Source organism: Alternaria alternata (assembly GCF_001642055.1).
Source record: "Alternaria alternata strain SRC1lrK2f unplaced genomic scaffold CC77scaffold_14, whole genome shotgun sequence".
Taxonomy (NCBI): Eukaryota; Fungi; Ascomycota; class Dothideomycetes; order Pleosporales; family Pleosporaceae; genus Alternaria; species Alternaria alternata.
In genome coordinates, this window is record NW_017306203.1 from 248,216 (window position 1) to 273,620 (window position 25,405).

At 50.1% G+C, this 25,405-nt stretch overlaps 11 protein-coding genes across 11 annotated transcripts; 7 read left to right on the forward strand and 4 right to left on the reverse strand.

The window, feature by feature from the left end:
* Positions 1 to 665: 665 nt before the first annotated feature.
* CC77DRAFT_992054 (ecotropic viral integration site 5 protein) lies at positions 666 to 4,084 on the forward strand (the record flags this gene model as incomplete). The annotated part of the gene is made up of 3 exons (XM_018536376.1): positions 666 to 1,463; positions 1,515 to 2,113; positions 2,161 to 4,084. The coding sequence occupies exons 1-3, from the start codon at positions 1,023 to 1,025 to the stop codon at positions 4,082 to 4,084; spliced, it is 2,964 nt and encodes a 987-aa protein (XP_018384290.1). The 5' UTR covers positions 666 to 1,022.
* Positions 4,085 to 4,465: 381 nt separating this feature from the next.
* On the reverse strand, positions 4,466 to 5,234 carry CC77DRAFT_1096104 (hypothetical protein). Its single transcript, XM_018529825.1, has 2 exons — positions 4,983 to 5,234; positions 4,466 to 4,878 (listed from the first exon to the last, which is right to left on the reverse strand). Exons 1-2 carry the CDS (start codon positions 5,201 to 5,203, stop codon positions 4,677 to 4,679), a joined length of 423 nt encoding a protein of 140 aa, XP_018384291.1. The 5' UTR covers positions 5,204 to 5,234; the 3' UTR covers positions 4,466 to 4,676.
* A 627-nt stretch (positions 5,235 to 5,861) lies between these two features.
* On the reverse strand, positions 5,862 to 6,595 carry CC77DRAFT_1062794 (WSC-domain-containing protein; the record flags this gene model as incomplete). Its single annotated transcript, XM_018528565.1, has 2 exons — positions 5,862 to 6,430; positions 6,481 to 6,595. The coding sequence occupies 2 exons, from the start codon at positions 6,593 to 6,595 to the stop codon at positions 5,862 to 5,864; spliced, it is 684 nt and encodes a 227-aa protein (XP_018384292.1).
* Positions 6,596 to 7,653: 1,058 nt separating this feature from the next.
* On the forward strand, positions 7,654 to 8,356 carry CC77DRAFT_1010111 (hypothetical protein; the record flags this gene model as incomplete). Its single annotated transcript, XM_018523629.1, has 3 exons — positions 7,654 to 7,687; positions 7,745 to 8,197; positions 8,259 to 8,356. The coding sequence occupies 3 exons, from the start codon at positions 7,654 to 7,656 to the stop codon at positions 8,354 to 8,356; spliced, it is 585 nt and encodes a 194-aa protein (XP_018384293.1).
* A 963-nt stretch (positions 8,357 to 9,319) lies between these two features.
* CC77DRAFT_1062795 (WSC-domain-containing protein) lies at positions 9,320 to 10,082 on the forward strand (the record flags this gene model as incomplete). The annotated part of the gene is made up of 2 exons (XM_018528566.1): positions 9,320 to 9,437; positions 9,490 to 10,082. The coding sequence occupies 2 exons, from the start codon at positions 9,320 to 9,322 to the stop codon at positions 10,080 to 10,082; spliced, it is 711 nt and encodes a 236-aa protein (XP_018384294.1).
* Positions 10,083 to 11,362: 1,280 nt separating this feature from the next.
* On the forward strand, positions 11,363 to 12,738 carry CC77DRAFT_1021749 (HET-domain-containing protein). The gene has a single exon (XM_018525321.1). It carries the CDS (start codon positions 11,406 to 11,408, stop codon positions 12,534 to 12,536), a length of 1,131 nt encoding a protein of 376 aa, XP_018384295.1. The 5' UTR covers positions 11,363 to 11,405; the 3' UTR covers positions 12,537 to 12,738.
* On the reverse strand, positions 12,592 to 14,140 carry CC77DRAFT_1021750 (hypothetical protein). Its single transcript, XM_018525322.1, has 2 exons — positions 13,564 to 14,140; positions 12,592 to 13,494 (listed from the first exon to the last, which is right to left on the reverse strand). Exons 1-2 carry the CDS (start codon positions 13,969 to 13,971, stop codon positions 12,691 to 12,693), a joined length of 1,212 nt encoding a protein of 403 aa, XP_018384296.1. The 5' UTR covers positions 13,972 to 14,140; the 3' UTR covers positions 12,592 to 12,690.
* A 328-nt stretch (positions 14,141 to 14,468) lies between these two features.
* On the forward strand, positions 14,469 to 15,626 carry CC77DRAFT_938840 (hypothetical protein; the record flags this gene model as incomplete). Its single annotated transcript, XM_018534642.1, has 1 exon — positions 14,469 to 15,626. One exon carries the CDS (start codon positions 14,469 to 14,471, stop codon positions 15,624 to 15,626), a length of 1,158 nt encoding a protein of 385 aa, XP_018384297.1.
* An 868-nt stretch (positions 15,627 to 16,494) lies between these two features.
* CC77DRAFT_992059 (tyrosinase) lies at positions 16,495 to 18,710 on the forward strand (the record flags this gene model as incomplete). The annotated part of the gene is made up of 3 exons (XM_018536377.1): positions 16,495 to 16,780; positions 16,828 to 17,045; positions 17,208 to 18,710. The coding sequence occupies 3 exons, from the start codon at positions 16,495 to 16,497 to the stop codon at positions 18,708 to 18,710; spliced, it is 2,007 nt and encodes a 668-aa protein (XP_018384298.1).
* A 1,921-nt stretch (positions 18,711 to 20,631) lies between these two features.
* Positions 20,632 to 21,335, forward strand: CC77DRAFT_1072921 (hypothetical protein; the record flags this gene model as incomplete). The annotated part of the gene is made up of 4 exons (XM_018529172.1): positions 20,632 to 20,680; positions 20,738 to 20,790; positions 21,026 to 21,055; positions 21,108 to 21,335. The coding sequence occupies 4 exons, from the start codon at positions 20,632 to 20,634 to the stop codon at positions 21,333 to 21,335; spliced, it is 360 nt and encodes a 119-aa protein (XP_018384299.1).
* Positions 21,336 to 22,609: 1,274 nt separating this feature from the next.
* Positions 22,610 to 25,383, reverse strand: CC77DRAFT_1021752 (hypothetical protein). The gene is made up of 8 exons (XM_018525323.1): positions 24,555 to 25,383; positions 24,292 to 24,497; positions 24,128 to 24,242; positions 23,816 to 24,074; positions 23,546 to 23,764; positions 23,265 to 23,481; positions 23,056 to 23,209; positions 22,610 to 23,000 (listed from the first exon to the last, which is right to left on the reverse strand). The coding sequence occupies exons 1-8, from the start codon at positions 25,270 to 25,272 to the stop codon at positions 22,747 to 22,749; spliced, it is 2,142 nt and encodes a 713-aa protein (XP_018384300.1). The 5' UTR covers positions 25,273 to 25,383; the 3' UTR covers positions 22,610 to 22,746.
* Positions 25,384 to 25,405: the final 22 nt, after the last annotated feature.

Genomic DNA, 25,405 nt, shown 5'->3' on the forward strand with positions numbered 1-25,405 from the left:
CGGGAGTAAGATACTGGCAGATAGCGCATGCGAGAAAGTCACAGATCGCCAAACACCAAAATCTAGACTAGACGCGAACATCGTGATCAGTGCGAAGCAGGGAAAAGATGGGCGGTTCATGTGGAGCAACTGTGCCGCAAGCCTTGTAGAAGAGGCGGTCTGCAGGGGCAGTCGGGTAGTCTTTGGTAATCCCTGGAGTCGTTGAGGTACTATGACAACCCGCCCCGGTTAAGCGATGCCAAGGCAGGACGTAGGAGCTGCGCCGACTCAAGAGGGCACGCGAAGTGCATGCTGGCTCGATGCGGACGGACTGCTGTGGGAGGCAGCATGGGCGGCGGTGTCGGCGGCAGTGATTGGTTGACGGGCCGAAATTTAGCGCGACTGCCGTGCTCGCGTCGCGCGTCGGTGGTGTGCATACGAGGGCGCATGAAGAGGCAGAAGCCTCGCCAGTGGAGGGACGGTGACATCAGCGCGGTCCTGGCGCAATCAGTCGCATGAAGAGCTCGATCCATAGGAAAGGCGGAGGTGGTTGACGGTGAGTAGGTGGGATGCGGGGCCAGGGGCAGCAGCTGGCCCTGTCTTAATTAAGTTGGAATGGCGAATGTGGACCCTGACGGATAGAGCTAGCGGGCATGCGGGCCTAGTCCAGGGCCTCCTTGATGCTCCTCCTTTCGAGGCCGTGAGCAAGGAAATCATTCCCTTTTTTGCGTGCTCGTCGCTCTCTTTTCGCGCGTGCTGTCTTGTCCTGTCTGCGCTGTTGTCGACTTTGTTGCTTTTGCATGAATGCAGCCTGGAGAGTAATACCTCGACAGTCACAGCGTGCACGATTCAGATTCAAGTCCGGCGCCAGAGACTAATTTCCACCCGAGTGAAACACGCTCTACACCAGCTCCTCAAGCGTCGGAACCGAGCGCCCGAGCAAAGGAAGCGTTCTGTCGTACTCTACGGCGGGGACGCAAATTTCCGCTCCGTCATCGAATTCCTGTCAAGACATTGTCAACAAGCTGCAGTCAAGACAGAACATGTCCAGCGGCAGCATCACCATGGAGGTCAAGGAGGAGCGCCAGCCGCGAACACACGTCGACAGCTCGCCACTGCCGACCGACTCGATGGTCACGGTCCCGCTCTCAGAAACAGACGGAACAAGCCCAGAGGAAGAAGAAGGCGCGAGGCAATCGGCGATGCGGCCAGAAATTATAGTCGAGGAGCGAAGAGCGTCGTCACGAACAAACTCAACAGAAATCCGCAATGCCTTTGGGCGACGTGCCAGCCAAGCCAGCATCGAGACACCCGCCCCAACCAGCCCTACCATCTCCGTCCGTGACACCGACGCGCCAGTATCACCAAAGACCGCGGGAGAGTCCAGGGGACGACGCACTAGCAATGGCTCGGGAAAAAGCGAGGAGGTCGACTGGGCCGAGCTAGAGAAAAAAGAAGAACAGGAGCCAGAGGGCGAGGAGGAGGTAGGCAGGCACCACACCCCTATGCCACGCGCCATCTGCTAACATATCTAGGCCATGGCCCTGCTGCTCGCACGACTGGAGCAGGAGAACGACGCCATACTATCAAACTCCAAATCCAACATGAAGGTCGCCCGCGCCCGCAGCCAGTCTCGGCCGCCCTCCTTCAACCAGCTCAAGCGCCTCGTGGCCGACGACACCTCCAACATGCGCTTCTCACAGCTGCCTTCGCCCCCGCCCATGACCGAACTCGAGTTCTGGGCCGCCCTCGTGCGCGACTACCCACAAACCGTCCAGCGACTGCCCACCCTCTCGCTGAACAAGATTCGAGGGGGTATTCCAGCGCCACTGCGGGGCGTTGTCTGGCAGAGTGCAGCTGGTTCGCGAGAAAAGCTCATCGAGGACCAATACGACGCCCTATGCGGAGAGTCGAGCCCGTACGAGAACATCATCAACAAGGACCTGGGCAGAAGTTTCCCAGGCGTCGAGATGTTCAAGGATCCTGAAGGCGAGGGGCAAAAGATGCTCGGTCGCGTGCTCAAATGCTTCAGTCTGTATGACCACAAGATTGGCTACTGTCAGGGTCTCGGTTTCCTTGTCGGCCCCCTGCTTATGCAGATGGGCGACAAGGAGGCCTTTTGCGTGCTTGTGAGGTAGGTTGCATTGCCCTGCATACAGCGACGTCAGCTAACCGAGCTAGACTTATGGAAGACTACGATCTGCGCTCTTGTTTTCTGCCAGACCTGTCTGGCCTCCACCTCCGCATTTTCCAGTTCCAGAACTTGCTTCGTTCCCATATGCCACAACTAGCCCAGCATCTTGATGAGCTAGACGTGCAGTCCGCCTACCTGTCGCAATGGTTCCTGTCTTTCTTCGCAGTCACATGCCCATTGCCCATGTTGTTCCGCATCTACGACGTGCTGTTCGCCGAGGGCGCATCTGAGACCATCATGCGCGTCGCGCTCGCATTAATGAAGCGCAACGAACAAAAGCTGCTGTCCCTCACAGAATTCGAAGACGTGATGCAATTGCTTTTGGGGCGGCAACTCTGGGACCCATATGGGCGGAACGCGGGGTCGGCGGATGAGTTGGTCGGAGATTTCGTCGGTTTCACAAATGACGTGACGCGCGAGCGGTTGCAAGGGTTGGAGCAACAGTACAAGGAAGCTCAGGAGAAGGATTCGTCCAAGCAGCAAGTCCAGAAATCTGCCACGTCGTTCCTGGGACGCTTGTGGGGTCCGTCCAACTCTTCGACCAAGTCGGTTTCACTCAGCCCGGGTCTCTCCGCGCCTTCACGACCGGTTAGCTTCCTCAGGCGCTCCGCGTCCAAACAGAGTCTTGCCTCAACACTCAACTCAACTGCCGAATCTGACGCTTCGGCTGCGACACAAAGTACAGCCATGACGGATATTTCGCGCGCCTCGAATGGAGATGCGCTGTCGATGAAGTCGGGACACGGGTCCATGGCCATGGGCGCTTCGGCGAAAGATCGGGACCTACATTATCAGATTGAGCAACTGCTCATGTCCGTGAGCCAACTCCAACGCCAAAACAGCGAACTCGAAACGGCATTGCAAAAGCAGCGCGAAGACCGCAAAGAAGACCACAGGATAGTCCGAACCGTTGTCGACAAAGTCCGAAAGAAGACTACAACACTCGCCGCGCCATCAACCCGCGCGTCGCGCCGACGAACAACAATCACATCTCCACCCAATCTCACTCCGCCTGGAGATGCTCCCGAACTATCGGAAGAAGCTGTGGAAATAGTAGAAACACTAGAAACCCGCTTCCCTCACCACCAAGCCCATCACCGCGCCTCGTCCATGTTCGAAACAAAAGCCCTTCTGCGAGACTCTTTAACACGCACGAAAGAACAGCTCGCCAACGAAACGCTGCGCGCCAACGCGCTCACCCGTGACTTATCCGACCGCGACGCCGAACTGCAGATTGCGCGTGACGCGCTACGAGATACACGACACAGATTAGCAGATTCCTACAACCAGAACCAGCGGCTCGAGAAGAACGTCCAGGAACTACGACAGAATGCACGCAAGGCGAGTGCGGCAGCGAGTTGGACATCAGCGGACCATGGTGGTAATGCGCCAGACACGCCACCCACGCTATCTCGCTCCACAACGTCTGATTCCATATCCACAACGAGCGCGACGAATGGCCTGCGAGAGTTGCGCCTCGGACGAACGAATAGCCAGAAATCCGAACGCCACCAACAATACTCTGCTCCTCCGCATCAGACGTTTGCCAAGCGCTCGAGTAGTCTAGCTACGCAGAGTGTGTTGAGCGCGACGGAGAATAATAGTCCGGCGGATAATGAGGCGCTGCTGCTTGAACTGGTGAATGCAAAGACGGCAGAGGCGGTTGCGAGACAAGAGTTGGAAGAATTGCGATCGAGATTTGAGGGCATGAAGAGGGTCATGTCGCAGGGAGGTGGCAGTGGTAGTAGTAATGCTGCTAGTCCAATGAGTGGTTCGCCTTTTGCTACGCCCACGCAGACTCCGGCTGTTACGCCTAGTCCTGTTCCCAAGGAGCCGGCAAGTGGGAATGGAGGCGGGTGGGGGTGGGGTGGGTGGAAGAGGACGGTTAGTAGTAATGTTGCGGGGTCGTGAGGTGGTTCAGAGAGAGGATGTTTGTACATAAAGAGTTCGAGAGATGTAAATTCTTTTTCTCGAGAAGGCCAACTTCTTCTTTCTTTGCCACGGGTGGCTGGAATGGAGGGCCGCGTTATATAAGGGATTTAATGTCAACTTTTTTTTTCCTTCGTGAAAACTTGGTCTTCATGTCCCCCTTCCTGGTTGTGTCGGTGTCTGTTGGATGCTATCTCCTTGGTTGATAGAGGTGGTACGGTGTACCTTGGAGCCGATGTGGTGCTCACTTCACAAGCATACGTGTCTGACTTGACGTTCTGCAGACTTTCTCACGTACTGTGTTTTCGAGATACGTTTCAGATGTACGTGTTAAAATTACAAATACCATTCTCACATACAGCTACCGAGAGTAGTTCATCCACCCACAAGTACCCGTTAAAGGAGCCTAGTCAAGGTGGAAAAAAAAAGGGTATCATCCGCTCTCACCATTCTGAATCCTCACAACACCACAGTATAACAAAACCCAACCACCCTAAGTTTTTATGTTCCATACGAAGCAACCCGCAGCGATGCCATGTATATTGCAAAGACGAGAGTCGCATTTTGACTCAACTCACTTATACTCCTTACTAATCCCCATCTTCAGCACAGGTCGCTCCCCAGCAGCCTTTCTCCGTTCCTTGGGATACGATTTATCTGCGAGGATAGCGCGGAGATTGGGATTCGTGATGGCGCGCTTTACTTTATCTTTGCCGCGATAGAATGGTTGTCGTCGTCGTGGCTTGGGGGTCTTGGGGAGCATGGCGGGAAGAGGGCTAGATGAAGGATTGCTTTAGTATACAACGACAAGTTGTGTAGGTTTGGGATGAGAAGCAAAAAGGGGAGAAGGAGGTTGGAAGGTAGTAAGGGGGAGACTTACGCGTATACCCGTTCACTGATGGAGTCGATAGGGCTGGGTGCCCCACTGCTATTAGTGTTGGCGGTGGTGGCGTTGATACCCGCACCAGTGTTGGCGCTGTGGACACCGCGATCTCCTTCTGTTGAGCGTGTAACACCGACACCCACACCGGGTAGATGGGAACCATCTCTTAAACAATGAGAGGTATCTTGTTGGCCTCCGTGACTACGAGCTGCCATCATGGCGGGTATTTGCAATGTGTTGTTCTCGGCGTGTTGTTGTTGTTGTGATGGTATGGCTCGATTGGTGCTTATAGGGACGAACGTGCAAACGGACAGCAGAAGCTCGGGCCAGTAACGAAGTAGCTCTTCCCCTCATGGTAGAAAGACGTTCCATGGTGAAGATGAAGGCAAGCGAGGGAAAGGGAGAGGTGGTCTGGTCTGGTCGGAAAATTGGGAAAGATTGTATGTTGTATTGAAGAGGAGGATTACGTGATCCCTCTAGACTAGAATATATAGTTTGAGTATTATCTCATCTCGAATTAATTATCCTTTACTGAAATTTCCTCTCCCAATTTAACATGTTGCATTGATTGTAACATTCTACGTTATTGGTAGTAAGGTTCCTGACAGCGCTTAGACTACAACGTATTGTCAAACGATATAGGAAGAGTAGATACTGGGTGCACGGTACTGGCCTGCCGGAACGTATATTGTACTTTTAGGCTGAGACGAATCGTTATTAAGCTGATTGGCAACATGGTCGCGACAGTCGTGGCTTTTGAGAAAGCATGAAGATCTTGATTATTTCTAGTATTAAACGCACGATCACGGTAAGGACTGACTAATCTCACAAGTGTTTCCTTCTCTCCGGACTTCACCCCATCTTCATCAATACCATCTAATTGATCTTCGCATAAATGTTGCTCCTGTACCCAGCCCCACACTTCTGGTCCTTGTTACCCGTACAAGCACTTTTGCACTCAGACTCTGGCTTGTGTTGCGTCGGGTTCTTGAACGTGTTTCCACAGAAGCACTCCTTTCCATTCTGAACACCAAAGTACTTCGATCCTGCGCATAAAGTTTCGCATCTCTCCACCGTCATGTTAGAATCGTTCATGAAGGTCTTGTCACCCAGCACTCGAGCGCTGCCGTCGGTGAAGCAACCCTGATAAGTGTAGATCTTCTTTTGGTAGGCACTGAGCTGCTCAAGCAGTTCTTGTTCGCGTTGAACATGCTTTTGCTCGCCTTCTTTGAGCGCCGTGACCTGGTCCATCAATTGCTTCTCATGTTCAAGACAGAATTCTTTATCGGCCTTGCATTCAGCATCGCCGATAACTTGGCTACTGCCTCCGTTGGTGGCGGAGGAGAAAGGATCGAGAGGTTGATCAAACTTGATGCCGTTGGTACAAGTACAAGAGCAGTTGTGTTTGTCAGACGCATCGTTGCAGACAACTGATGGCTTCGCGCCTGCATTCCATTAGCGATGCTACGAGGTATTGCCATGCTGATGTACATACCGTTATCGCACTGGTAAGAGCTCCCGGAAAGGCCGAGCGAGCTGAGGACTTGTTGTGGCGCAAAGGCAAAGGTGTTTGCGGCCAAGCCGAGGACGAGGATGCTTGAAGTTTTCATTGTATGTATTATCAGATACGTAAGATGAGTAGATTGTGTGTTGGAGGTTGGCACAAAAACGTGTTGCAAAGCTAGGTTCTTATACTGTTGGCCTTTTCTCTAGCCCTTAGGTCCCGTACTCCATCACTTCATGTGACAGGCAATCCGCTCATTCGAATAGGCTAAAGCGCATGCATTCCCAAACAATGCATCCGTCATGAAGACTGAGGTCCGAGACTACTCTAGATTCTTTTGCAAACTTTCCTTTCCATAGTCTTACTTTCTCACACTTTCTTCTGCGAAGACCTACCTTCGCTTGTTAGCCATCTTGATAATCAACACATACTTAATCATTTATACATAATGCCATATCCTGCAATGATTCAACTTGAGCGTGGAAGAATCGCCCTTGAAAGGGTACCAATCAAGATCAAAAGCTAGAAAGCGACTCTATTACTCACACGGGCTGCTTCGGGAGAGAAGATCTCCAGTAGAAACCTGTATGGATGACAAAGATTGCATTAGAATAGTTTTCGCAAAAGAGATGATAATCACGCAAATATACGAAAACAGGCAATGGGCAATCTCAACGTCTGTCCACAAGATTGCTTTTTGGCTCCAATTCACCCAAGCTGACCAACGACACGACTGCATTGGCACCGGACCGTTCCACTACGTTGTACACGTGCGGGCTATCCCGAGAAACCCCACAAAGACTAGTGGTAGCTTAAGCTTTGGAATATCTGGCTCTAGTTCAATGACTGAGTCTCAATTCTCCAATGCCGTTCCGCTGTGCTTTTTCTGACCCAGCGTGACCTTAGTCGGTACGTGCCTCACTGTGAGAGCAGCTCATACTGCACATGATGGACAACACAACGGATTTTCAATGGATGGAGGGGACCCGAGAGATTTTTCAGATTAACAATTAGAAGCTCTGCCCTTTAAAGCAGTCCAGGTCTGGTTCATGATTTCCTCAAGTTCACGATCCACAGTCTATAGAAACAAGCACGATGCGATCCCTCATCTTCCTCACGAGTCTTTTGTACTGCCGCGTTAGCAGCGCACAATCCCTATCGAGCATGCCTCTAGATGCATTGCTTACATGCCAGAATGGTATGCCTCCCAGCTCTAGGCAGATGAATGATCACAATCACTAACACATTCTCCTAGGGTATGCTCTCTCACTTACATGCGCCGAACCGCTGCCGGTCGATGACGAGTGCACGTGTACGTGTCGTGATGGAGCAGTGTACAACCAAACTCGTCCCGATCTCTTGGGCTTAGTCCCTACGACTCCCGGTACGGCAAGTGGAAGTCAGATCGTTGGTACACCGTGTACTGAGGAAATTATCCAACCCTGGACAAAACTTGTGTTGCCTCACAAGAAATACACGTTGGAGCCTACAGAAATTGTCTCCGGCCTTGTCGACATTGCTGAAGATAGTGTTTTCTTGGTAGCCGATTCCCAGCAGAGATGTCAGCACTTTGAGGTGTATATCGACGACCAACTTGCAGGAGAGACATTTGGAGATGGCCCGCTTGATAACAGCTGGTGCGGGGAAGTTGGAGAGGAATGTATGGAGAAACATGGTGGAAGCCATGGCTATTTCAAGCTTTCTAAAGGTAATCACTCTGAAAATGAATCGTGTTATTTGAACACAGGCTAACGACCGATGCTTTCTAGGACAACACAAGATTGGTCTTCGATGGGTAAAGGTCACAGATGCTTGCAAGCATTGGCCTGAAGGAGTTGGAGCCTTCCAAATCTACAAGCCTTGTTAGATACTCCTGTAGTGCTACATCCTTGGGTTGTGGTGCGGCGGAAAGAGAAATAATGCTTAGCTTCAAAGCATTCGCCTCACCCTCTAGGCTTAGAACTACGTAAAGGTCGAAAAGCAAAGTGTACAAGAGGAGATGATTCGATTATACATGACGTACGCAATTAATAGATTCTGCATTCTATGAAGAGACTACAACAGACTAGCCTGAGACGCTTCGGTTCTACTCGTGTATAATACCGTCAGGCCTAGTTATCAATATAGATGGGCTGAAGAACAGTTTTAACATTTTCTAAAATGGCATGTTTGACCGGAAAAAACAACTTCCAAAAAACATGTAGAGCAAGTTGCAAGACTCCACTGTCGCGCCGGATGTATTGCCTGCAAACAGGCAGGCTTCTACACATGTCAGTTGATGGGTTACCAGTTGGATGCCCTACTGTGAACGGAACTCAGGAAGTGAATGAGAAGTTAGAATATAGAGCCACGTTGGAATCGGGTACAATGTCATGCACTGATCGTTGACTGACTCCAATCGTTGCGTGTACAGGTACAGTACCTCTCTAGTGATGTTTCGGATCTCCTCAATCCGGATCGTGTAGTGATAGCGTACTCAGGTCGACAGCGAGCTGTTCTAGCATGGAGGCTGGCAGTGAAGAAACTCGGCAGACCCAAGAAGACATAGCAAGATTGGCGCATTTGCATTCAAAAACGGCAAATTCATCACTAAAAGAAAGTAACATACTAGTCTCAACTGCTCGGGAAGGGCCGAAGCGCCGCCATAGTGCCCGACGGACCAAACACAAAGATTTGCTTTTTCGTGAACATCATCAGTGTATGCAAGACCATAGATCAGATGAGCACTATAAGAGGACAAGCATAGAAGACGTTGTGATAATCCAAATCATATCCTCATCCCTCTCTTCCCTCTCCTCTTCCTGGCTCCATCGTCCCATATTCACGCACAATGAGAGCTGTAAACCTATTTTTTGTTTCCGCCCTGTGCACGCGAGTGCATAGCTACGATGCGCAACAACTCCTCAGCTCGCTCGACCTTTCCGGGAGCTCGTACCAATGCGACAATGGTAATCTAACCGAATTATTGTATCACTCAACATGACTAACATTATGTTTTAGGTGTGAAGCCTTCGATTGCATGCGTTGATCCAGCGACAAACCATGACACCTGCTCTTGTACTTGTACCAACGGCATCAAGTTTGATCAACCTCTCGATCCGTTCTCCTATACCGCCAACGGAGGTAGCGGCCCAGGTCTCGCAAACAACTCTGCATGCCAGGCCGACAAAGACCTTTTGATGGCCAAGATCAAAGATCTCGAAGACGACCAGCAAAAGCACCTGGCCGAGATCAAAGATCTCAAAGATGGCCAGCAAGAGTATATTCAACGCGAGAAAGGATTGTCGGAGGAGTTGAGTATATGCAAGGGCAAACCCTTCGTTTACCAGGGTTGCTACACCGACGGTGAGAACAGAGTGCTAGCTGATGGCCTCGTGAAAGATTCAGCAATGACAGTTGAAAAATGCGCGAGTATCTGTAAGAACTATATGCATTATGGAGTCCAGAACGGCAATGCTTGCCTTTGCGGAAAAGCTTTCAAACAGCCCACGGCAAAGGTCGCAGAAGGAGAGTGTAATCAGAACTGTTCTGGTTACGCCAAACAGAAATGTGGAGGTCCGTGGAAAAATTCTTTGTATTCAAGAACTATCTGAATGGTTCCTTCGTCTCAAGATAGAGCGGCAATAGTATCACAACATACCAGTTGTGGAGACATGTATCGACGCAAAGGAGGAGCATAATCGATTCAGCATACGATGTTTGTTAAGAAGAAGAAAATGAGGTCCCTATAGTTGAAGAGAACTTGTCTGCAAATGGAAGAATCAATGCACAAAATGGCTGCTGTGACGAGATCTGAGGTTGCATTGCGAAGAACTTCGTACTTAAGAATCTGCATGTCGACATGTATACCTTTTCTGGAAGAACAACGTGCGCTACGCATGCTTATAAGTCGCGCCTGGCTTTACAAAGTGAGGACTAGAGTTATTATTCTTACTGCCTACTCCTAGAGTAGCAATACTTAGGCTATGTCTCAATATTCTTGTAATGTGAAGCAAGTAATATTGCCTACGTTCACGCCGGTACTGTAACAGATCACCTAGCTCACTAAGGGGGCACTCACTATCATAACTGCTTGCTGGGATTGTAAGTACGTCAATCGCAGGTTGCGCAACCTCTGGGTACCTCAAGAGTATTGATTGATCGATTAATTGATTGTGGTTTAACGCCATATTTAGAAACTAGAAAGATGCTATGTACCTGAGAAGGCGTAATTAAATGCATTCAAATAAATGACAAGTAAACAGATGAGCGCGTCAACCACGGTCCCACACGTGAACTTGCTGACCAACAAAACCCCTGTATCCAATCGCTGATTGCCTTTCACCATTTTGAGCTGCGTTTCTGTCTTGTGTAATTTTAGAAGCTACCAACATCGATTATATCTGCCCAGCCCCCCTCCACTCTGTAGAGCAGCGTAGCAAGGGAGGCGTCCTATTCTTTTGGTTCGATGATACATCGCTTGCTCTTTGGCAAAGTCATAAAGTATGTGTCAACCTCCATTTCTGCCTTGCTAGACGATCTAGCGCTGGGCGCTGTAACGCCTTTTGTAATCTTCTCAAAAGCAATGGCTGTCGTAGCAATCTGATGTTCTCTATCCTCTTTATCTCCTTATGGGGCTCCTCGTGCAGCACGAGCGTGTAACCATGAATGTTAGTAGTATCCTCGTGTTATTCCGTTTCTGGAGAGGCTAATACACTAGTTGATGGGGAAGAAGATAAGAATATGATTGCTTCTTCTACTGAATACAGCTGATATTTGTTGCGAGTGGCTGAATCCGCTTACGTAGCTGCGTCTACCGAATCAGAAATGCAGCTCTGCGCCACCCCCTCATGATTTAGCAATGGCGTACTTCTAGCTCTGAATATCCCCATCTCCGCAACCCTTCATTCCAAGGTTTTGTTTAATGGTCTCCAATCATGCGTCTTCTTCGATTGGATCCTGAAAAGGCCACATGGATTCTCGAAGACTTCCCAGGACCAGTGACTCCCTTCTACGCTATTCTCTCACATACCTGGGGCCGTGACGAAGATGAGGTGAAGTTTGAAGACATCCAAGATGGACTGCGGTATGAAGGTGATACTAGCAAGCCAGGTTACGACAAACTCCGCTTTTGTCAGGAGAAAGTGGAGAAGGACGGTCTGACATACTTCTGGATAGACACTTGCTGCATCAAGAAGTCGGACAGCGCCGAGTTACAACGATCGCTAGCCTCCATGTTTTACTGGTATCAGAGAGCTGCCAGATGCTACGTGTATCTCTGCGACGTATCCATCGACGATTCTACTGAAGATCCTGAATCCAAATGGGAGCAAGCGTTCTCGAAGAGCAGATGGTTCAAGCGTGGCTGGACGCTTCAAGAACTGATCGCGCCAGGTTCCATTTTCTTTTTCTCCAAAGAGAAAAGCTTTCTAGGCGACAAGAAGGAACTGGTATCTACGATCAGTACCGTTACCCGTATCCCTGGTCCAGCTCTCGAAGGGGTGGAACTTTCGCGCTATAGTCAAAACGACCGGATGTCTTGGACATGGGGCCGCATGACAACAGTCCCAGAAGATGCTGCTTATTGTTTGATCGGTATGTTCGATGTGGAGCTAGACATGAGGTATGCAGATGGCGACTATGACAAGAGGAAGAATGCTGCCATGAAAAGGCTTCGAAAAGCTATCGAAGAGGATGATATCGAACCCGGACAATCACGAGATGTCCTACGGATTGGCGGCGCATCTTGGTTCGACCTGGTTGCATTGAAAGAAGACCAGCTGCGTCAATTAGATCTCGACCTTCAAGAATACCAGAAGTGGCTGCTTGTCGACTTTCCAAAGCAGCTCAAGGCTGCGTCAAGCCTTGCCACTTTTCTCATCACTTTTTCACAGAATGCAGGCAAACGGATGAAGGAATTGCTAGCAAAACATGGGGTCCGTTACCAAGATCTGTCAGATCTTGAAGCTACCGTGAAAGCTTGGGACAAGCCGTGGGCCGTCTACAACGACGAGAGGGCCACTGCTCAAGCTCGAGTGCAGGGGCTGGTGCAAAATCGGTGGTACTGAACGATAAAAAATCAGCAGAACCTCTACACAGTCATCACTGCAGCTAGAACGTTCGAAGATCTGATGATTTGGAGAGGAACGTGGAAGAAGAATTGACCTCGTCGATAGTAAGAAGACGAGTTAAACACCTCGTTGTCGATTGTTCCAAGGTTTATCACCAACTAGCTAGCTGCTTCGCTCGATCAAATCCACCCCGTAGTTGCCTCTCTGGCTTGACCACCTTGCCTTGTAACACCGTGTATCTGATAATGTTCTCGCAGTCCTCAGGCTTCACCCGCGCCAGCCATATGCATTGCGCAGCCTCGCCGTTGCCTTCTGCCTCCTGCTCCTTGTTGGCATCGAACAAGACCTCTTGACCGTTGTCGTCTTCGAGTTTTAGCTCCTCGAGTCGTTTCTCCGCGCCATTGCTGTGTCCATTCACTTTCTCAGGCCGTGAGACGACCGAAGAATGTCGGTACACCATGACATTTGCCGAGAACTTGTGCCCTCCAACGTGACTTATGAAGTATATTCCTACACCGCCTGGCCGCTCGTCGTGCAAGTCGCGGTAAAGTCCCATTGGCCGCAGCAACCGCTCAAACTCTTTCCGTAGTAAAGGTGCCGACTGGCCACAACGCGCGTCTCGCGTTTTTTGACTGCACATCAAGATCAGGTATTTGTGGGGACATGGTCGGGCTTTGAGCTGTGAGGTGGCGGGTAGCGACGGTGGTATCGAGGAGGGGATAGGTTCGGCGGAAGAAGTCTCTTCCGGGGATTTTGGTGGTGGTAACGCCGAAGCTTTGTGGGAGCGCAACGGCATGTTGTTCGTGGGTCCGGGGTTGACAAAGCCGGTGATGAGCTCTGGTATGTTCGCTGGCGTTACATTGTCTATGAACTGCCATGATGGTAGCAGTAGCACCATGGAACTGTGATCTGAGTGGTCTGGGACGGGTATGTTCGAGGCGGATAGCATGAGTTTCTATGCACAGTCAGCGATAACACTTGATATAGCCGCAAGACGTGCGACTAGGCAATGTCTCCCACTCACCCCGTTGCTAGGCTTCGCATCTCCTCTGTCGACCGCCTCCATAATGCTGCCCTTTTCATCTGCAACATCGCGTACCCAATCCGTCTTGCCAGTCGCAACGATAAGATGCGTACTCCATCCTTTCACGTGCCCGTACAGTTCCTCCGTCTCGTCAATTTCGAACTTTCGCGGGTATTTGACACTGCAACTGGCGCAGTCGTGCAGACAATCGTCTCCATCTACCGCGGGGTCAGTGGTCGGGAACAACTCCTCCGTCTTCTTGGCCTTGGTGAACTCGTCGCTGTCCTTGTTGACTGTAGGAACTTCAGACGACGACAATGCCGACGTCAGTTTGTAGGAGAGGTTTCGCAACATTGCAGGGACTCGGTATGCGTTTATCGGCCTGTGGGGCGTCTTGGAAGGTGCCATGGCAACTTTATATCAGATGTGGAGATTAGATCGCCAAGGCGCGGAATGTGGGCGCGATGATGACGCCGTTGCTTAGTAGTCGTTGACGGTACCTGGAATGGATGCAAAGTCGCCCGTTGTCGCCCGCTGTAGCCTAAACTGAACGACAACGATATCGAGAAGCTGTTCTTATTGCTCGCTCACCAAGAAGCTGACCGCTCCTTATATTGCTTTTGGTGTTCCGGTGAATTGTATCGGCCCTCGGAGCTCGCACCATCAGATAACGCGACAGACGCTCGGATTTACCGTTCTACGAGGCCGGACTTCCTCACTTTCTCCGACTCTTCCAAAGAGCAACCTCTACTCGGCTCCACCTACGTAAGCACCGCTCGCACCTCCCCTACGCTAGTCGCATATGGATAAAACTTCTGTCCTGGCGAACCGTTGCCTTGTCGCCGTAGCTTCTGCCTGATACGCGTCTCAACAACACGTACGCGTAGACGCGTCAGTCGCGCAGTATGCGGCTCAAAATGCTCAATGGGGCGCCATTGCGCGGATACCTAACCTTTGACGATGATCAGCTCCTGCCAGTCGAGGAGTGTCGTCTTTTTGATGCTGCAAGCAGTACACTCTCATCTACTAATGACTCGACACCAGTCATCAAATGGCGTGGTATCTCGTTCGGAGACTCCCGACTTCGAACCGGATGGTCACAGCCTATTCTTCCAGATTGTAGCCCAGGTCGCGATATGTCAGATCTCTCGCTCCCCAACGTGAAGGAATCCGTTTCATTTCTGCCAGAAGACACAACCAGTCTGGAGTCCAAGATCACCTTCGAAGATCCCTCATTGGCTACGAATAGCTTCCTTGAGCAGTCGCTCATGTTCCACGATACGTTGTTATCGTCCCAAGTCCTACCCGATGACATGACTGATAAGACTATCAGCTCGTCATCCTTCCTGACTACTTCCTTCGGAACTACGGCATCTGACCTCAGTAGCCCAAGCAAGGTCGGTGAGCATACTGTGAACATCCAGGTTCCACCCAAGATGGCCACCACACCCCTTGGGTCGCTTCCCAGTGCACAGCGCTTGCGGGCGATCTACCCGCAAACGCCTACGCCGAATTTCCTATGCGCTGTGACGGCAACTCCCGAACAGAAAGAAGTCTTTGTGCGCAAAGGTGGATACAAGATGAAGCTATGGGAGATCATTGTCGCCGACGATACACGCTCAAACTTCAAGGTGACGTTCTGGCTACGTCCACCTCGAGAGTCAAACAACGAGCAAGATCATGTTCAAAACTTGCTCCTTCAAATACTTAAGAGCATCAAAGTTGGCGACATTCTTCTTCTGCGGAACATTGCGCTGACGTCCTTCGGCGACAACGTTTTTGGCCAATCTCTGAACCCAACTATTGCACGCGCACGAACAAGCATCGACGTCTTGACAAAAATTGGCGCCGGTTCATCTGCTCAGCTAGGTGGACTACCCGCGCCAGTAGCTGAGACCCTCAAAAGGGTCAAGAAATGGGCAAAGATGCATATCGCTTCTGATACTGCAGGCTCAAGGAAGAGAAAAGGAAGCGCTGCAAAGCAAGGAAAATACACGAAACGGACTTATCGAAGTTTTGATGTCGATGATTCGATGCCTCCCGATACTATGGAAAGTGTATAAAGTGCATTCCCCACAACTTCACGATGAGACCAGATTTGCCGGTTAGCAATCACCACGTGCCGATAACAATTGTCGCATGTTTCACCTCCATCCGTCACTCCCGATTTTGGCAGGTGCCTGAATTTCGGCTGCTCGTCAATTCGCTCTTCGTGGTTGTCGCACCATGCCGCGGTGGCCTGTGCTGCAGCCCTGCCATCTTAGACAATCAACATCGCACACCTTCTCCACGTCACAGCCACAATCAGTATACCGCTCCGAGGAGAGACGGTCGGCTCGTAGCAAACTTTTGTTACACACTCGCTCGATGGAGATGGAGTGCCCTTACCATCTGCTTCATCCACCTGCACACATCTTGGGCTACGTGTTTGTCATAATCACATCGACCGACAAGTGCAGTGGTGATGGAGCTTTGCAGTTCAGAATCTCCATTTGAAGGTATCCCACGATAAATCCGCTTGGTGTTCTGGCTGTCTGTCATTCGCGCTCCACCGTCCTTGGCATTTTATGCGTAGAAACCAAACATGTTTCGAACATCACCTTACTTGCAAGGATACACCGGGAAACAGTGGTGCATGTGCCGCGACAAATGCATATTGAGAAGATGTGGATAGTCCTACGCATGAAGTATCTGTGGTACAGCCCGGTACGTCACGCACACGGAGCGGGGCAGTGGGTTGTGCGAATAGCCGTTCATCTTACTGGCATCTTATATACCCGATCATGTCGCTGTTCAGTTGCACACCACAGCATCGCTCGTCCAGTCTTTCTTTCAGTCCTAGTGACATTCAGTCTTTTCCCCAGCAACTTGTTGCATCTTCATTCTTTCAGATCTTGACGATCTCTTCCTTTCGTTACCGGCTGTGCCATCATGCATTCATTCTTTTCTACACTCACTGGTCTTGCTTCCTTGCTCTCGTTACTCGGAAATGTACAGGCTTTATCCAACTCAACGAACGGCCCCTCGTGCGGAGTCGCCAAAGCAGACGACAGCTCCTACTTCAGTGTTGTTGGAGTCCAGGGAACTGGAGTATACCCGCGACAGGAGCTCCGTGAGCTTGAGAAAGACACGGAACTATGGAACATCTTTATCCAGGCGTTTGCTCGCTTCCAGGCTATGGACCAGAGTCAAAAGACCTCTTTCTACCAGGTTGCAGGTATGCATTCCCCGCTACTACTAGAGAGCTTCACTGACATTCGCTAGGGATACACGGAGTGCCCTTCAAACAATGGGACGGCGTAAATGGAACAGCTGGTCAAGAGATGATGGGCTACTGCCCCCATACGTCTAGCATGTTTGGTCCCTGGCACCGACCGTATCTTGCGCTGTTCGAGCAGGTTCTCCATGATCGCGCTGTAGACGTTGCCAATGAGTATCCTATTGGCGAGGCCCGTAACAAGGCCTTGGACATCGCCAAACGCGTGCGCCTTCCATACTGGGATTGGGCGATGGATCCGCCGAACGCCCAGGAAGGCGTCGTACCTGAAAGTGTGCGTTGCCGAACGCAAACTGTCACTTTCCCCAATGGCACTAAAGCGGACATCCCGAACCCGCTATATCGATACGATTTCCATCCTTTGAAGTACGATGACTTTGCTCCTTTGAGCGAATTCGAGTTCAAGTACTGGAACCACACTATTCGGTACCCACTTGATCCGCATGCTGCCAATGCTACTAGCCGTAACAGCGATGTCAACGCGCGAGTCGGCAAACAGCAACCCAACCTTCGCGATATGCTTTACAAGTTGTTGACGACCTACCAGCCGTTCAGTCAAGTAAGCAACAAGGCGAATGGCGGCAAGATCGGGAATTTCGAGACACTTCACGATGGTCTGCACAACGTGTTCGGATTGGGTCATATGGGTATTGTAGAGGTTTCGGCGTTTGACCCTATTTTCTGGTTCCATCATTGTAACATTGATCGAATCATGACCATATATCAAACCCGTTATCCTGATACTTGGATGGAAGACGCTGTACAGCATTCAGGCACGTTCGCCGTCGCTCGGGGTAGCGTTATCGGAACTGCTTCGCCACTAGCACCGTTCCATATGAATGCTCTCGGCGATATGTGGACTGCCACCACTTCGCGCAACTGGACTTCCTTTGGATACACCTACCCTGAGGTTGCCAACAACCCTAGCAACGCAACACTGACATCTTCCATCAACAACTTGTACAAGGCTCATACTCAGGGCTTGAGCGACACCAACTCGACAGTTCCAGCTCCAGGCGGTGGCACGAACAACCGTACGACACAGGCCATTGACTGGCAATGTGAAGTCAACATGCCAACCGATATCAAGATATCCTACTCCGTTCGCGCCTTCCTTGGTGAACCCAGCTCCAACCCGATTGACTGGCCTACGGATCCCAACTACGTTGGTCAGCTTGCATCCATGTCTTCTCCACGAATGAGTTCCTCGGTCATCGTCACAGGTAACATCGGCCTGACTGAGAAGCTTGCGCAAAAGCATGCCTCCGGCGAGCTCAAGAGCCTGGACAAGGAAACCGTGCAAGCCTACCTGAAGGAGAAGTTCAGCTGGCGCATTCAGGCTCTGGACTTCAGCGAGATCCCACGTAACAAGCCACCGGCCGGCTTGAACGTCACCGTCTTCAACGTGCCAGTCAGCATCCCAGAGTCCGACACCGAAGTGCCTACCTGGAACGGCGATGTCGAATACAACGACGACATCGAAGGCAACCCGCCCGTATATGATGGACCTGGTCCTGACGGCACGAACTCGACTCTCCCTGCTGACGAGGCGAGTGGATCGTACAATGTTGGCACCGGCGAATTTGAGTGGAAGAAAGCACCGGATGTTGCGCCAGTGCCGGCGGATCCCAAGACTGAAACTAGGCTCTTGGAGTCTGTCATCACGCAGTATGTGACACTTGGTGCTTCTCCTACCCAGACGTCCACGCCGATGTCGACGGCTATTCAGGTTTCTAGCAAGATGATCGTGTCAGAGGCGCCTGTATCTACTGCGCCCACTGTCTCGGAGCAAGCGCCTGAACCAACTGCGCCCGCTGACCCGAGGACTACGGTTGTGACTTCTGTGATCATGGAGTATGTCACTGTATAGGCGGTCAGGATATCAGCTTGATCTTGATCTTGATCTAGTTGTCGTTGGCTACATTCCGATCCTTTTCCCTCGGTCTTCCTGTATAAGGCTCTTCTCACGCTTGTGTGCACTTGCACTAACACACTCATTTCATGTTCATGTATATACACCATCACATTCGTTTTATGTCGCTGTACATACATCATAACGCTTTACGCATCACGCTCATGTTGCTGCGTACGCAGAAAAAATCAACTTTTCTGTTGCTATCCTCTCTTGCGCGCGTGTCGTTTGTTAGCATCATCTCTTATGCCTGTCCCGCTTGACTAGTCTCCATTTAGGCTCATCCACCTATTGTGCACCAAAAAAGATATGGAAACCAAATAACAAGAGCTCTTGCACCCGCTCATACTCAGGGTTTCCAGCAAATGGATCCTAGCGTGTCTTTCTCTGCAGATCGTATGGTCTAGACTCAACCTACCCACCATGCCAGCCTTTAGTCCACTACTAAAACACAGAAGCGTAGGCCTAACGGTATCAATTCATGTATCCCACATAGGGAGATGGCGGGTATGCTGAAAGCCCAAGCTGCCTATCACAGTTCGTTATTGTTACTGCTGAATACCATCATGCACCCACTATGTTTTGAATGCACATGCATCCGCGACAACAAGAGATCCACAAGCAGAAAGACTCATGCGGTAAAGTGCGAATTAAACATATTGAATTAGCCGGTAAGTAGATGCTGCATTGTTGTCTTCTGCTGCGCTTGCGGGCATGGAGAGACAACAGCCTACCGAGGTCTGCTCGCGACGACTGCAAGTTTGCGACCCTATCACGGTTGCCAGTGCAGATATATGAGGCATTGTAACGCACCTCCCCAAATGGAAAGAGACTTGCAAGCGGCTTGCAGTATTCATGATGCGCCAATTATGTTGCGTCGAGACCAATGTGATCGCAAAGGTGACTACCTAGGTACCCAACGTGCTTAGCGCACCTGACTTGTTGCTAACAACGCCAACACGTTATTTGGCATATGTATCGAGGGATAATGTCATGCAAGTTTCGGGCTATCTTTATACTCATATCATGTACTATTGAACTATGATGTTGTTGAGCGCGTAAAATGTCAACATCGATCGGACGTAAACACCGCCTGCCGCCACCGCTGCCTCCACCCCGCCCGATTCTTGAGCGACAGGTAAAGAACGAAGTATCGCACGCACTCCATCTTCCCCTTCTGAATTCACGCAATGCAATGTTCACGTTGACATGAATAGTAGCATCACCTTTTGGTCTAGATAGCATCTTGGGCTGATAGTAAGAGCAGATACATGATGCGCATACACCGCACAGCAAACCGCTTACCGTTACTTTCCGTAATGATGAACTTTCGCATCAATTGTACCACACTTGCGCATGTTCAAGGGTTATACTGGTCAGCCATGAGGCCGATCTGGTCCTATGCCGGACTTCCAAGACCTTTCGAGACAGTAGTAGTAAGGGTCATGCCAACATATAGCCATCTTCAGAGATATATTGCCCTTGGGCAGGTCTATTACGCAGTCTAGATAGTTAGAAACTGACCAATCGGTGCATATAGAGAGCTGACTATCTTTGTAGTGAAGTGATCACTTCCAAGGTCCTTCTGTTCTTTGGGGACGTCACAGGTGACAACAAAGCTAGACGTTCTGCCATGTCATTAGATACCAACTCGCACAGAACCATGGCCATTGCCCATCACTCAAACCAGGTGTGATGAGAACCCGCTGACAAAAGCAAGCTCATCGGTAGTACAAGCTACAAGTGGTTAGGACGAAGATGATAAGTAAGGCCACAAACAATCCCGCCGGCATCTGTAGGTGATTCTGGCTCGTGGAAAAAGGGACAGATCGCAGAACGCATGGTGGACAACGCGTCAGAATGATCAAGTACACAGTGCATGGATCTGCTCATCGAGTTTGAATGGAAAGAGCTGGACGATACAAAAGGTACCTAGGTAGCACTTGTTTAACGCACGAAGAATTCTGCTAAACCACTCTCCATAGAGTGCGTTAGTCATGAAAAGACCGAAAATTGTATTTTGGTATTGTTTTTGGAGGTAAGTGGGTAAAACATGTCAGAAGCATTTGCATACCGTACGGCCCGGAGGGGGGTTTTAGTCACGTAGATGTCGCTATATTAAAGTTAGACAGTGTGCAGACACTGCGTTAAATTACTAACACTGCATAGAGGCTCTGTTAACATTACTTCAATACTATTCTAGTGAAATGAAGCGACAACTACGTGACTAAAACCCCCCTCCGCGCGCTATAGTATTCTAACCTGTCTAACAGAGTCACCGCAACCGCCCGAACCGTATCCATGTAAGTCGAAGTGCTACCAATATGCACCAAAGCATGCCATGAGTCACAATAGTCAGACCAATCCATGCTTTCCGCTGGCCACACGCCAAGCTCATGCCCAAGCATCGATCCCTCCAATGATCGCGCAACTGCAGCCACTGTATACTATATTCACACTGGGCACGGCAAGAAAGACCGCGGTCTGATCGAGCCAGTAAGAGCAGACCATGTCTGCCTCCTGATTGCTAGGAGCTGCTATTCGCAGCTCTTCCTCTGCCCACAGGAGCTCAAAACGGCGTAGATGCTCAGCGCACCACATCAAGACTAGGAACTTGTATCGATCCTGCAATAGCATGTTTCCCAGCGTAGTTTGACCTACTAACTATTTCGTGTATTTTGAAACAGTCTGGCACAGCCCACCCACATAGTGCCAAGTTGACCAACTAGCTTTGAGACGACCTGGGTCGCACATACGTCCATTATTACATCCAGAAGATCATGGACGCTCTGGAGTCAAAGCTCATTGAGCATGGTCAATCTCGTATTGCTCACTCCCATCTCCCTGCCAACAATCTGGTGCTACTAGACTGGATGATTGACCGTTTTGATGGGACTGTGGACCTCTCCCTTGCTTCGTCAGAACCTTGGAGCGAATGCAGGCCAGGCCAAATCGAGAAAAAGATAACCCCGACAATACACAGGTATTGAGTAAACAACCCAGGAATAATTTACAGCAGCCATGGTCTAATGATCTCCAATGCGGCGTATGTCCTGGTCAGCGCATGGAGCCATTTCATAGCAATCGTCAGATCAATGCATAACTCTGCGCTTGCTCCAGCCCGTAGCCCCGGTAGGAGACGCTATGACCAAGACTAGGCAGCCACCTCACGAAACACTTGAAGCTTTGGCCACCGCTACATAGCCTTACAGATTGACCGGGGAGGCGTAAAGGATTCAGGCTGGCGTTTGAGCCACAGACTATGCAGCTCTGGTTGCTCTAAATCTAAACCTTCCTGGTAAACAAGGCCGCGGCTGGGTCTACTAAGTTTCCACAGATCTGCACGTTGCGATTGAGCGGCATGCTGAACATGGGGTGTATATATGCGCGTCTCTTCTCGAGGAGCCGATCAGCGGGCTGAAAGTCCGCAGTGTCACACCGTAGAGACTGTGCGTCCAAGGCACCTTCAGCCCTTCCGCTTTCCCCGTCCGCGGCGCCAGGGGATCTCGGGACGCAGAATCCTTCACATTCTGATTGGATAGGACCAAAGCTGTTGAGTCACACTCGGGCCATCAATCCAAGGGTAATGAAATCATTTTGGAGGCTCCCTCTGGTTTGGAAACTCATAGCATGCTCTAGACATCGCTTGGCACAATGCCGGTACAACCGTTTGCTACGGCGTTTGATCATGAACATCAATCGGAAAGCATGCGAACCAATCATAGATGCAAAGCCGGACGTCGTTATGAAAGTACCAAGAGATACCGTTCCACTTTTCTTCACACTGAATGATGCATCGGGCGCCGGCGGGTCGATTGCGGCGTCACCTTGCAATCGTCAGAAGGTTCATGCTCAGGGACGTTATGTGATTGTAACCTAGAATCTTCCTACTCCACATGTTCAATTTGACCAAACTCCTCTATCGAATGTACCAATGTGAAAAAGAGAGAACTCAAGGAAAATAGCTCATTATAGGCCACCGTCATTGGCTTCCTCATTCTGTACCAGGTTTGAAGGCGGCAGCTAAGGAAAAGGAACTTCGCGATGCAGGAAGCAGTTTCCCTTCCCGATTTGCTGGCCATCGAACAAAGAATTTCAAGTCTCTACCGATTATCTCGATCTGGAGGAGCACCTCTACGCGGATCTTCAAGTCTTGCGTAGACAACCCTTTCTCTTTGTGGGCTTTGACATGATGCTCTTTGAGATCGGTCACATCAAAGACAACCTTGCCTAGTTGCGTAGTCCTTCCTAGAAGAAGTGCATGAGCATCGTGGTATATTGTAGCGATAAAATTTTCACTAACCTTTGTTGTGTTTGGATGTGCGCTGCCAGTAGTCCTCCGTGCAACTGTCCGATATGAAGAGGAGCTCTTGTCCTTTCCAGTACCTTGTGTCCTCTGAGAATAGATGCCGGACCACAGCTTCGACTCGGTGTACGCGCGGGATCACATCGTGGCCCTGAGAAAAGAAGTCAGTCTACGTGACAGCCGGCCTGTGCAGAGCTCATGCGTACTTTTTTGAGGATCCACAGAATCGTGTTCTTGATGACATATTCCCCTTCTCCATCTTTCTGTGCCTTCTGTTTGGTGATGCATGGATCTGTGGAGTCTTCTTCCCAATTGATGTGGCGATAGATCCCAATACTCTGAGTCGGGATACGTTCCGGTCCAAGCTGTTTGTTTTGGGCTCGCATGATAGCACCCATAGCTATCGCAGAAGCTCCTTTGTTACTGGTAGTATGAGTTAGCGATAACAATGCCAATGAAATAAGAGTGTTCCTGGTGCGCAACATACGCGAGAGCGAACTTCATGTCAATCAGGGAGCCATTTCTGTGGTTGAATGAATTCAGCCATATTCGAAGGTACTCTCTCAAGGCTGGAGAGTCTCCGAATCCACCAATTACGACAATGGAATCAACCACAATGTTTTTCGTAGAGGCGGATGATATCTGTTCCTCCATAAGATCTCGGATGATCTCTAATGAAGGTTTGAAAATGTCCCACATGTCGTCGCTTGGTTGATCAGCGGAAAGACTTTTGTAACAGGATATGTAAACCACTTACTAGTCCAATACGTAACGCCCATCCAATAGGCGTCGGTTATTGTGTGATGCTCGGAGACCCAGGAGTGGAAATCTGAAGCGCTGGGATCTGTTACGCCACTGAAAGGACCTTTTGTGTTCGTTTTCAAATTTTGGCATGATGTAATCGTCGACAATGGCTTCGATAGTTCCCGTTGCGGCGAGGTATTCCTGATCGCGAAGATCGGATAGCGCAAACGCTCGCATTCGCTCATTAAGATCGCTTGATCCACACATGGCCCCTAAGATATAGTCAGTTTCCGCTTCCCCTTCGTGTTTTTGAGGATTCATCTACCGGAAGGAGGGTTTATCTCTTTTTCGAGGCGTAAGGGTTCAACTTCCGTTGTTCGATATAGGCCAAGGTCTGTTGTGCCCCCGCCGCTGTCGACAAGAAGAAACACTCCCAAACGCTGATCATGTTAGCATGTTTGTCCTTGAAAATAGAACGCATTCACATACCTTGATAACGCCATCGCGCTGATTAGATTCAAGGGCGTATGAAGCTCCTGCCTCAGCTTCGTTCACCATGAATAGGTTGACTGTTGAACCACGTTGATCTCGGATCAAACCAAATCCAGATTCTTGCATTGCTGATTCGATGCATTTGCTCATCAACGCATTCGCCATGGTGCTCCAGCAAACCGGTACAGAGAACGTAAGTTCAACTAGACTTATGTGTTAGCAAGAGCGATAGAAAACTGCCAGGCCGCACTGTCACATACCAGATTTATCATCGATGAAGCTGTCAGCCATCTCCAGAGTTTGCTTGATGTGGTGGAAATAATATATCAATATGTGTCGTATGATATCATGCTCGGATTCTATCAAGCAATGAGCTTTAAGTTTCTGTACTTCCTTCGCAACATCACCCTTAGCATCCCGAGTCCAGGCACAACCCGTATCGTCAAGAAGCAGCTTCATTCGCCTGACGTGAGCAACAATTCTGTCATTGGGTTTCAATTCGTCCTGCCAGCTTTGTGCTTTGTAACCGTGCAGCCTGGAAGCAAGGCTATAGACACTTTCCGTTGGAACTTGCCTGTAGTCGGATTGTTGACAAGAATCTCCATCCCACTGGTCAATGGTGTGAATCGTCGGATCACCCTTTCTAGCAAACGCAACGCTAGTATATGTCGTGCCGAAATCGAGCGCAATACGGTAGTCGGGTTCAGTGGGTCGGTCAGTGACCATGACTGATGGCTGAGTAGCTTCGGATGTCTGGCGTGCAATGTTGTGAGCGGCTTTCATCCTTTTTACGGAGTCTCGCAGAATGGTGTTATCAGCGCCAGAGTCTGGCATGTTGGATACTTGCGGAACCAAGCATGGGTGGGAGGTGCGTCGCTTCTTGGGCCGTCTTATCTTGAGTGTGACAAAGTTCTCGTTGACTGGACGTCTAATGATTCTTCCCTTTGATGATTTGACATCCGACATGTCTTCAGCCATCGCGTCTCAGAAGTGATGGACAGCAGGTCGTGTTCATGAGAGGAAGAAGTAGATAGGCCCGTCAACTCTGTGGGAAGGTACGCTAGGAAATACTGTACCTAAAGTACCGCTATACCTAATTAAAGTATCAGCT